This window comes from Ictidomys tridecemlineatus, chromosome 2, assembly GCF_052094955.1.
Source record: "Ictidomys tridecemlineatus isolate mIctTri1 chromosome 2, mIctTri1.hap1, whole genome shotgun sequence".
Classification (NCBI taxonomy): domain Eukaryota; kingdom Metazoa; phylum Chordata; class Mammalia; order Rodentia; family Sciuridae; genus Ictidomys; species Ictidomys tridecemlineatus.
The window spans coordinates 46,462,975-46,475,307 of record NC_135478.1 but is presented as its reverse complement, the minus strand read 5'-3'; the positions used below and the strand labels follow the sequence as shown (position 1 = coordinate 46,475,307).

The 12,333-nt window shown below is 44.1% G+C and overlaps 1 protein-coding gene across 5 annotated transcripts in view; it reads left to right on the top strand.

Annotated features, from left to right (window-relative positions):
* Cacna2d3 (calcium voltage-gated channel auxiliary subunit alpha2delta 3) overlaps positions 1-12,333 on the top strand; it is an 873,532-nt gene that overhangs the window by 439,089 nt on the left and 422,110 nt on the right. For all 5 annotated transcript variants that reach the window (XM_078038406.1, XM_078038403.1, XM_078038405.1 and 2 more), the window contains exon 10: positions 9,060-9,149. In XM_078038406.1, the coding sequence (XP_077894532.1) occupies positions 9,060-9,149 (90 nt within the window). The remainder of the gene's footprint in view (positions 1-9,059; positions 9,150-12,333) is intronic.

Below are 12,333 nucleotides of genomic sequence, written 5' to 3'. Positions count from 1 at the left end.
ACCAGTGTTAGATAATATTTTGCTTTTTTTTCTCTGCATGATGGGAATTATGGTTTTCTTTCTGAAGTCCTTTTAACCTCAATTAACAGTTTAGAAGAGATGTGTTAATTAAACACATGAAACCCCTTCCTTCCAAGCTAAAACACAGATCACCTCCAGAGCATTGGGAAGATGCCCAAACTCTGGGAAGGGATAAGTCCTGTTTCTTAGTCTGACGTTGCCAGCCTGTTCAGCACCAAATGAGAACTTGATTTGTGAGCCAGCTAAAATGGCCCAATCCACAGTGGCAGACAAGACCGGATCCCTCGTTTCTCCTAATCCTGCCTTGCTGGGATAAGTGATCTGTGTTCAGAGGAGAGGCCCCTGGTCCTGCTGGATCTGAGAGGTAGAGGTCTTAGTGGACCACTGTGAAAATGGACCACCCCCGGGACATGAAGAAGCGCTACATGAACAGCATTCTCAGATGGGCAGAAATTCTAAATGTTATGAGGCTTCCCCACAAAGAGGACCCCGTGCTGTGAAACTTAGCACAGTGGATATTTAGTTGAGCCGTGAGGCCTCTAGAGGGTACGTTGTATTTATTAATTTATATGTCTACCTGTCAGGTCGACTACATAATTACAACCAGGTGTTTTGCTTTAGAAAAACAACTTGAATATTTAAAAGAACTATAATCTTTCAAGAATGAGTTCAAAAGACAGAAATTGTTTTTTTTTTTTTTTTCCTTTATCATCATGTCATAAGATTCCTTCTGGGAGAGATTTTTCAGTTGTTATTTCCCTCACCAGTGATTAAATCTTAATTTTCTGGAATAGGAGCATGCATGTTGTCTATAAAGCCCTTTGTTGATTTCGTGTCCTGTGGTTGAATTTCCTGTGGATTACCACTGTTTTGTTTACAGCATGTAAATGGCCCTGTGTTTTGAGGTCCGTGTTCCTGTTTAATTTATGGCCCACCTGCTGCTTATCTGAGGGTCTCTGAGATCAGCACATCTGTCCCATATCATGAACCACACAACCTGATAGTCAATCTTTGTTCTGAATCTTAAGGCCTCTTGATCCTTAAACAACCATTCTGGCTCATAATTTATTGAACATGAACTCTAAATGTCTATCAGTTCCAACAGAGTTGTTTCCTTCCTGGATCTCTGAGCCCAGGGTATACCCAGGGTACACCAGGGGCTCACACCTGCCAGGCAAGCGCTCTACTCCAGAGCCACACCCCCGGCCAAGTGATTTGTCAGATAACTAAATAGCTCAAGAGGGAAGCTTCTTTTTCTGCAAATTTTTCATCTAATAAATGAGGAGGGGTGATGGAATTAAAATATCCCACCATGTCACAGCCCCAAATGCATAAACGGATCTAGGCATCAGGCATCAGTGGCTTCCATCAATGCAGGGAGGCCACCAAATACTTGTCTGAGGAAACATCAGCACCATGAGTGACGTCCAATATCAAATAAATAAATGGCCCAACTGCAACCTGATCAAGCTGCTAAATCTAACAATCTGTTAAATGACACTTCAAGAAAACAATCAGTAAAATAGGGACTCTGGAATATTCTCCATGACCAACAACCTGATTTGTTCAACAACAACAACAAAATCAGAGGAGAAATAACGGAGGAAGTAACCCTAGCATAAGAGACCTCTCTGAACTGATCACAATGATATAGACCTCATTTGGATCCTGGTTCAAACTATATGACTCTGATGGACATTACATAACATGTGTATTAAGGTCTTGTTTGTTAAAGTCTTTTTATTTCAGACACATATATTGCAGTGAAATATTTATAGATGAACTAATATAATGTGTATCAAAATATACTAGGTGGGGGTGTATTATCTATTATTGCTCAAAACAATGAACATTTACTATCATATAGTTTCAGAGGTTAGGAGTCCAGGTGTAGCTTACCTGGGTTGTTCTGGCTCAGAGTCTCTCATGAGGTTGCATCAACATGTTGGTGGGGGCTCCAGTCTTCTAAAGTCATAAGTGTTCTACTCATGAGACCTTGTGCTTACTGGGTGCTTGCTATATGCTCACTCTGCATTAAGTACTTTGTATTACCTCGATAAATACCCACAGTACTCTGTATTACCTTATTAAATGCCTACAGTACTTAGCATTAAGTACTTTTTATTACCTTATTAAATGCCACAGTAGCTCTGTGTGTGTGTGTGTGTGTGTGTGTGTGTATATGTATATATGGAAATGACCCAATCATTTACCTTCTACGAAGTGGCCAAACTATTATTACTACACATATATACTATGATGTGGGCACAAAGGCGTTCACCACAGTAATGGTTGAAAAAAACAAAATCCTAGGAACCTAAATAGTCAGGGCCTAGGCTAATAAATGTTTTATGTCCCTAAAAAGTACAGTGTCATACAAGCTATTTGTTTATTCTCAGACTTGAATGAGAATGGAAGGAATTGAGAAAATTAAGTTTAATACTCCTATTAAGTTTGACAAAATAGAGGGATCATTGAAACAAACATTTTAATTGAATATAAGTTTTGTAAAGCTACACAAATCTACCAAGTAATTTCACCCCAAAAGCTTTTAATTTAATTGTCTCCTGGGGTCACTTGTCTGTGCCAAAACATGCCCCAGAAATGAACGTTGCCACTGTTCCAGGGGCGAGTGCGGCTCCGCCCTGGATCTTTGCACCCACCCCCCTGTCTCACTGGGCAGCAGCTCTGAGTTTGGTGTAGAGAGCACTCAGCATGACAGCACGGGATGGTTTGGTGAGGATGAGCCATTGGCATCCACAGAGCCACGTCTGCTTCATATGCTCCCTGGATGCCTGCTATAAACACATTGCTTCAGAGCGGAGGCATCCACGGAGCTGGGTACAATGTTTGGAATTAACTGAAACTCTGACTTCTGTCAGCTCTCACACACCAGAGCTGATGAAGGCGTTCTTCCTCAGAAACGAATTCAAATGAAATCAAGGTTTTCACGAAGTTTATGAAGGATGAACTTGAACCTTTGGAAATGTCAGAAAGACGTGCTGTTTACACACACACCACGGGGTACCTTGCTGAGACAAAGCAGGTGCTGCTGTCCCAGGAAACCTATGGGGTGTGGCTTTCCTCTATCTCTTGAAGATTCACAGAGCCTGGATCCTGAGGTGCTCTTCTAAGTACAGGTGACCTCATAAGGAGGACCATGAGCTCATGAAAGGCTGCAGTCTTGCTCTGGACACCGTCATTAGCATGTCCCTCTTAGCAGTTCCTTGAGAATGTGGGCTGCTTAGGTAGGGTACCGTTCTGCTTTGGAGAGTTCCCAATTGTACAGGATCCTCAATTCTGAGCTCACTACCATCATCTTGCATGGAATAATTAGCGCTTTTGCCATTGAAATGAAGTTGGAGCTAATCTGTCTGATATACCTGGTATGAAATAACATTCATTGTTCACATCCAGGATTTCTATCTTGTCTCTAATTTGGTGCTGCCATTAAACAGCTGCTCCCTTCAGACACTTCAATTTGTTCTACACAACGGGAAGGAGAAATGGGAATGGCTTCTACACGGTTCTATCAGTGTCTGTACTTTCTCCCCCAAATTGCAAACAGCTGGTTGGTCCTGCCTCTCTCCTACCAGCTTTCTTGGGACATTCTGTTTTTCAACTTTGAGAAACACCACAACCCAACTGGAATCAAGTGGCAGTCTGATTTACGGGAGCCTGGGCTTTGGAGGTGACCAGAGCACAAGATGGTGCCTTTCCTCTACAATGTACTGACTTTGCAGGGTCCTACACCCTGGAAGCAATTGCTAAGAAAAGGCTGCAAAATTCAGCCTCAGGATTTCATGGGCTAAGTGGGAGCATGGGGGAAATTATGGGTAGAGTTGTAGGGTGTTTTGTCAGAAGGAATTACATTAAGACAAAGAGCCCATATTTATATTAAATAACCTCATGGCACTGGTGTCCGAGTCAGATTGGAAGACAGGTGTGGGCACCTTCTGGGTCTCTGATGAGTGGATTTTGCGCTCTGCGTTTGGACTGCAGAACTATCAGAAGGCTTACTTGGAAATCTTGCCAAGGAGGTTGGCATGAGAGAGACATGATCATTGGGACACTGCTCATCTACACAGCCTGACCTGACTCATGGAAACCACATCCCTCTTTTAGGAAAGGCAGATGGTACCATATCTGGTACTGTCCAGCTCTGATAGAGCTGGAAATTGGAGAGGCTGTTCAGGGCTCTCTTATAATGCCTTAATTTTAGTTTGTCAATGAATGCATACCTTGAGCCACCTGACAGTCACAGTGCACAGTTATTCACTGGAGTCAAGTGCATCTGAGAAAAAAAAACCTTCCCCTGGAGCTGCCCAACAGAAGTCCATGTTTCTAGGACATTAAAAATGCTGTATGTGAATGGGGTAGTGGGCACCCAGGCGACGTATCTCCATGGATCACATATTTGCTCCATTGTTCCATTGGGCTTCACTTACATACAGCACATTCAAAGGTAAATTTATTAACAGTTTCAAAACAGCAGCAGCAGAGCATGCAACCGCACATGGGGTCCTTCTCAGCATGGGTTCTGGGTCACTGAATAGGTCACATACTCATGCAATCAGCCCTGGACAGGATCATGGTTTTACTGTATGCTTCACTTTTTCATGGAAAGGGACAGCTGTGTCTTGTGTGTTTTAAGGGGCTCTATTGCCCAGGGCTGAAGGTATGGGGCTTGGTACTTTGAAACCCACTCAGCTTTATACTTGCTGTGCCATCTTGGGCAAATGATTTCTCCAAGCTGACTCTCCTTTAGCTTATGTTTAAAATAGAGCTGTGACCTTTCTTTTAAGGGTGTTAGCAGGATCAGGTGAAATAACCGTATTAAAAACACACAGTGCCTGACAGGCAGGTGGTCACGGTGCCAGGGTTGGCTGGTGTTGGAGGACGTGGTGAGGCAATTTCAGAAACCTTTCCATGGCCAAGTGTCCTAATGGGTATGAATTTCATTCCTAAGGTCTGCAGTTCTTGAGTGACCCTGATGGGTATCATGGATACGTGGCCATTAGCTCTCATTCCCACTAAATCTGTCTGTACACCACAGCTAGGACCATGGGCCTTCAGGGATCTGGGGACAGCAGGGTCATTTTGTCTCCTGATGTCCACATTGGACTCGATTGACTCCCCCATTTTGGATTGGGAGGACTCAGACATTTATTATAATCACATAGGGAGAAAATATAAGCACTGTTGTCACAGAAAGAGGGATCAGTATCATTCAACTAAATCAAATGCTGGTGGAAGGAGAGGTGACTTCCCCGGGATCCTGCGCTGGCCTGGATGTGGTGACTGTTTGGCAGAGATAAGCGGGCTCTGCGGTGCCCGCTGGCTCCTGGGCACAGGCAGCCATGGCGCGTGCGGGTTCATCTCCCCAGGCGTTAAGCTACACTAATTGCTTTGGAAGCAAGGCCTTTTCCTGGGCAGCAGCATATGTTGCATGAGTCGCCTGGAGCAAAGATAAAAAGCCACCGTCTTCTTCTGTTATTGAGGTTTCAGAATAAAATGGAACTGTCACCATTTCCAGTAAACTGTTGATTTTAATTCAGAAAGATGGTGAAAACTGGCCACCTTCTGGTGCAGCGTTGTTGAGCAGCTCCCCCTTACCAGTCCTGAGCCTTCTGTCCTGGAGCTGGCCTCTTGAGGACACTCGGGGCTTGGAGTCAGTGCAATCAGCCTTGTTCCTATCCACTTGGACAACCTGACCCTTGAAGGGCAAAATAAGTCATTTTCCAGGGTGTGTGAGATTATATAGTTGCAATTTAGAAAGTTGACCTAGATGTTTGAAGAATAAAGCTTTCTAGGTTTTTTTGTTTTGTTTTGTTTTGTTTTTTAATATTCAAATACTGAAGACAGTTCCTCCCTCCCTCCTCCTTTCTCTTTTGTGGAAGGGTTAAAACTTTTTAACCCATGATGTCTCATCATCCCATACATGGAACACCTAAAACAACTTGCGCACTGAATACATCATTCATGATAACTTCGCAAAAACATATTTGTGTTTTTAGAGGTCTATTCTTTTGAGAAAAAAATTGGTACATGATTAGTGGTAATATTGATTAATATTATTGATAGTATTAATATTAGGAATTATAACAAATTTTAATAAATTCTAGGCGATAACTGCCAACCTATTTTAATGCATCTGTATCAATTTCATTGATGGATCTGCAGAATTGAAAACTTGGGGCTTTAATGAGTTAGTGAACTTGGAGATACACCTTTATGGTATCATGTATGTATAACGGAGTTTGAGGCAACGATACAGGTTGAGACAAAAGCCAGAGAGTGTGGACATGAGATAGTAACAGACTCACAAAGATAATGGGTGATGTTACCTGGGCAGAGCCCCCATCTGAAAAATCCTAGTTTTCTTCTAATCACTTTTGCCTGTATCAATGGGACCCTAACTAAATATCCTGAAGATGGCTAGCACCCTCCACTCTCACTTTCCCTGTGGTGACTACTCAGTTGCTGCTCTGACACTGATTTCCTTCTCTGCCATGAACCCTGGGGGGACCGTCTTTTCTTTCAGTGACTGTGAAATAAAAACAGCCTCATCTTTCTCTTTCACTAGAGTTCTCTTGGATGGTGGCTTTTTCCTGCTCCATACCCCTATGCATTAAGAAGGAAATGAGGGAGGTGTCTCCTTCAGGCTTTGGAAAGGTAGAGGGGGATTGGGAATCGTTTCCTACCTGCGCTCAGAGGCCTTGGGCTCTTGCTGTTCCACCCCTAAGGTGGTACTACCCACTCCCGCTCCCCAGGGCAATACCCTAGTTGGAGCTCATGCTGCTTGTCATGGGGCACAGCAGGTAGATGGGATAGCCAAGACTAGAACTCAGTTCCTGACTCCTAGCTTGGTTTCTTTCTTTCTTTTTCTTTTTTCAGAACCCACAGGGTCTTTCTACCAATTGCTTATCTACAACAATGATAATGAGATGACATTAAATGTAACTTTTTATTTTTATTTTTTTTTTTTGGTACTGGGGATTGGACTCAAGGGCACTTAACCACTGAGCCACAGCCCCAGCCCTTTTAAAAATATTTTACCTGGAGACAGGGTCACACTAGGTTGCTGAGGCTGACTTTGAACTTTCGATCCTCATACCTCAGCCTCCCAAGCTGCTGAAAATGCAATAATTTCTGAATCTTACAGTGGCAACAATTGGGAGTAGAGGAGAAGAAATTCATGGTGTGGCGAGAGATGCAGGTGGCTCCTTTTCCTTCCAGAAACTGCCCTTCGGGTGCCTGTGGCTAGGATTCACTTTTAGCATCATCACAGATGATTCCTGGCTGTTGGCAGCCAAAGCAGCAGTTGCTAAGCCATTAGGCACGTGAACACCGAGAGCCTGCTGTGCATGAAGCACCTTGCTGTGGCTGGCATAGGCCCTCAGTGAGCCACACAGTGCCATGGCACCATGCCAGTGAACAAGAAGAGGAGAAGGGTGCAGAGGTGAGATGAGGAGGATCATTTTTATATGGGAAAGCTCATCAGAGATGGTGTCTCACCATCCAGGATCTTTCTGATGTTTTAGATAACTGTAGGGACCCTTTCAATTAAGAGGCCCAAATCCAGCTAAAATTGGTTAAGCAAAAGGGCAAATTTACTGATTCACTTACCTGCAGAGGAACTGCAGGGATGTTTTCAATTAAGAGGCTCAAGTCCACCTAAAACTGGTTAAGCAAAAGAGCAAATTTACTGATTACCTCATCTGAAGAAGCTAGTCCTGGATGGAGGGGCTCAGGTCATGTCATTATAAGATCCCATCTCGGCCCCAGCACTGTGGGCTCTGCCGTCCTTGGCTATCACCTTCCTCTAGGTGAGCTCTTTCCCTGCAATGTGAGCAGGTGATTGCAGACACCCCTGCTCCCTCCCTGACTTCTCAGCAATTGAGCTGGAAAGAGAATTTTCTCTCTCGCATTCCAGGAAAAGTCCAGAGATTGGGTCAGTTTCTTTGTGTGACTGTGACTGGCGCTTAGGGTAGAATTCACAGATCGGACAGACCTGATAAATGGACCCACCCATTCATCTGGAAGGGAGAAAGATTAACCTCATCCCCACTATGTAAAGCATGGAGGACAGAAGGAAAATCAGAAGGGGAATGTGTACCAGACAAGAATCACACATATCCACTTGGTACAGGCCTTAGTCCTTCCTCTGACTCACCATTAGTCACTGGCATGAGGAGGAGAAATGACTAATGCATCTATGGGTCAGTGCTATTCAGCAGGACTTTCTGCAATGGGTCAGAAAGTCCTGGTAATGGTGGTGTTCTTTCATCTGCACTGTCCAGTGCAGTATCCTCTAGTCACATGTGGCCAATGACCACTTGAAATGTGGCCAGTGCTATTGAGAAACAGAATTTTTAATGTAGAGTAATTGTACTGAATTTAAATGTAAATAGCTATAGTTGGCTCATGGCTTCCATTTTGGACAGTGTGGCTCTTGGTGGAAGTCACATCATGGGAAATAGTTCTCTGGAAGGCAAGAGCTAGTTTTGTAGAATAGTGGGCTGAGGGTTGCATGCAGTCCTAAAGACCAGGCTGTTGACTTGGTTCAGTTTGTGGAGGAGGAGCAAAGTGCAAGGTGGATCGGCGTAACATGGGGGAAGTATTCTAAGGTCTGGGAATGCCTCCTGGGGCAGGAAGCAGGTGATGACCACACTGAGACCCCAAAAGTAGGTGAGAAAGAGCTTGGCAGGGGAGCCAGAGGATGGGCATGTACCAAGTCCTAAAGTGGTCAGGATGGGTCAAGAGTCCCAGGAGATGAAACTGGAGAGTTAATTTGGAAATTCAGATTAACTTCACAAGATTCCGTGTTTTCCCTAAACTATATTCAAAGCTAATATTAAAGATAAATGTTATATCCAATGCATTCCTATGTTTTGAATGTAGAAGGAAAAAAAAACAGCTCTGTTTGTGTGGGTCTAAGTGTCGTCGGTCTTGCTGTGACATGTGCCTGTCCACTCAAGGCTGGCATTTCATGTGACAGGATGGACACTAATGGGGTTTCTGCCTTGTTGTTTCAGCACTTCAGGGAGCATCTGGACAAGCTTTTTGCCAAAGGAATTGGAATGCTGGATATAGCTCTGAACGAGGCCTTCAACATTCTCAGTGATGTAAGCTCCTCTTTGATTTGCTTTTCTCATCTCTGAAAGAGTAACTGTGTATCGCTGTTACTATAAGCCCTGGGGGTGTTCTGAATATAAACAGGCACACACAGAGTGACATCCATGGCAGGGATTGAGCCAGGAGCTGGAGAACCAGCCAGAGGTTATTCAGGCCCCTTTGCAGCTAGAATCCAGGTAGCCGGGCAGGAAAGGCTGATGCCATTTTGCAGGTGAGCAAACTGAGGCTCAGGGTGGATGAGTCTCTCACTCAGTGTGTGATAGGTAATTATGGCTGACTTCCAAACTTAGGTTTCTCATATTCCACTTTTCTGACCTCTCAAGCCAAGGATTGGCCCTAATTTCTAGAGTCTCTTTTATCCGCGTCTTTTGGCACAAAGAAGGCCAGTTCCACCTCCATCCTGAGCCGGTAGCAGGACTACAGAGGAAAAGAGAAAAACTAGAAAGGCAGGGACCACAGTTAGTCCCCTTATTATAAACCTAAGGCTGTTCCCTCTTGCCTTCCTCCAAGGTGATTAATATTTATGCGTGGGTTTGTATTTGGACATCTCTGGTAAGAGCATATTAGTGGTTTAGAACATAGTTGGAGGAGGCAGGGGGCCAGGCTGCCCCTTTAAATTCCCGTTTGAACACTAGGAGAGTGCCTTCTTGGGGTGCGGAGCTCTGAATCTTGGCAGACTCTTCCCACAAGGTAATGTCGAAAAACCTTATCACAATTTTGAAAGTTCACCCATTTTTTATTTCAAAAACCTAGTGGCCAGGGCAGGGGGAGTTTACTCTGAGCTGGAGGATCTATTTTTGGAAGCCTGTCTTGCCGTGGGTTTTTGTTTTTCTGCTGTCTGGCCTCAGCGATGGAGGAGTGGGTTGGAGATTATGTGGAGTTAAGCTTGGACCTCTGGGATCAGGCTTGCTGAACTGAGAGGCAAGGCTTGCTGTGTGACCTTGAGAAAATAATTCTCAGTCTCACCCTTATTTTCCTCAAGTGTAGAATGGGGACAGGATTAGACCCAGCACTGGCCAACAGGAATTTTGAGGCACGGTGTAAAATGAAAACACAGGGACCCTTGTTCACAAAGAGTTCACAAAGAGTGTCACATCAAGTATGGAGCTATGTGGGGCTGTAGCGTGGGCACTTGTGATCAATGTGTACCTGCAAAGCCCATCTTGGGAGACCCTTTGTGTGTAGGGGGTGAGAGTTTGGTGTGATGACATCATACCTGGTTGCTTTTAGCAGAGTTGTATGGTCTGGGTGTGCCATCACAGAGACCACCGAGACAGGAGGCAGCTGCTGCTCTCATTGGCTCTAGACACAGAGCCCACCCCAGCCTGACTCTCATTGGCTCTAGACACAGAGCCCACCCCAGCCTGACTCTCATTGGCTCTAGACACAGAGCCCACCCCATCCTGACTCTCATTGGCTCTAGACACAGAGCCCACCCCAGCCTGATTCTCATTGGCTCTAGTCACAGCTCCACCCATCCTCGACTCTCATCCTCCACTCTGCTCTAGAGGCAGCACCTGCTCCCACATGCTTTACTCTATGCCCATGTCTGTGACTATCTGCTTCCCTAACTCGCCCTCTCACTTTACCCTGTCTCTTTTCTTCGTCTATCCCTTCCATTCCTCAGTTGTGCTTTTGGACACTCCTAAGCCAATGACATACCCAGGCGAATGCTGGTTGGCCAAGATCTCCACCATGGGGTTTGAGGGCAAGGCAGGAGATGCCTCCCTTGTCTTGGTTAAGGGTGCACTCCCATGTATTAAAGGCCTTGAGAAGTTCTATAGGGAGCATACCTTGCAAAAAAAAAGTATTTATACCATTACTCACACATACTGGCTCAGGAACACTTTATATAATTATCATAAACTCAGTTTTAACATCTGGTAGAAGCCATGGCTCACTGGGCACACGTCAGGGTCGGGTATTCTGTGTATCTTCCAAGATATCATAGTCACACTCCCGCAGAGACTACCTAGAAACAATCAATATGGAGTGGATTTTTTTTTTTCCCCTTGAATCCTTGTGTGGGAAGAAGTGCTTTTGAACAGGGAAACCCTCCACAAACCTATCTCTGCCTTCGTGTGTAAAAACCTGTGTGGAGTCTGCCAAATCAGAAACCCAGATGGGCTGAGCCGTAAATTCTGGACAGCAAGAAACTGAGGCATCAGTAAAGGTTTAAAAAGGTCCCTCTTGAGATGGGTGCCAGTTGGCACCATGTTCTTTTGAGTGCACATTGATCCCAGAGAGAGAAATATTTCCATCCCATCTCTTGCCACTGGGCTTTTAATAGTCAGATTCTTCAACAAACATGGGGATGGTTAATCTCCCATGAAAATGACACTTTATCTATTTTCCACTTCATCAGTGTGACCTTTAAGTGATATAACTCTCTTCCTGTGTATTATGTCTGCCTCTGCAAGCCAGTATGAAATTAAAAAGAAAGAAAGAAAGCTATTTCGCAAAATGTGTGCGTGCGTGCATGCACACACACACATACACACACACACACAGAATTGCTATTGTGACTGTGGCTGGGGTTTAGAATGGTTCAGAGGTTACGATAATTAAATGGAGTTAATTCTGTCTTACAATTACCTACATTTCAGTTTTGGTATTTGCTCACAAGACTTAAAGGCTTGCAGTTGTTGATACCAGTGGCTTTGAAAGGAGCATTCAAATAAACTTCTAAGCCCCTTCCAGCTATTGATCTCCTCTGCATTCATTAGATGCTGTAAGAACACAGAGCCAGTTTGCTAACAGCAGTTAGCATCTACCTTGTCATGTGACAACTGCAATTATCTTTTTTGGCGATGAATGTGATCTTTGCAGTGATTACCTTTTAAAAAATTTTTCTTAGCCAATTAAATAAAATTCGGTGACATTTCAAAGACTGTTAATCACAACCAAATGCTCTAAATGTCAGGATGCATTGAAATTTTCGCTGCTAACTGATGAATCACTGAGCTAATTGTAGTTCATCATCAGGCCCTTGTCATTGTTATTATTATGGAAAACACTTTCATCACTCTCGCTATTCAATAAAAAAAAAGTTCTAGACAAATATGAAGAGAAGAGATATTACTCATCAAAGCATTTGAATTTAATTGCATTCTTCAAAATTCTCCAGCTACAGATTGCAGCAGAAAATACCAGGGACCAGCCAGAGAGGACAGT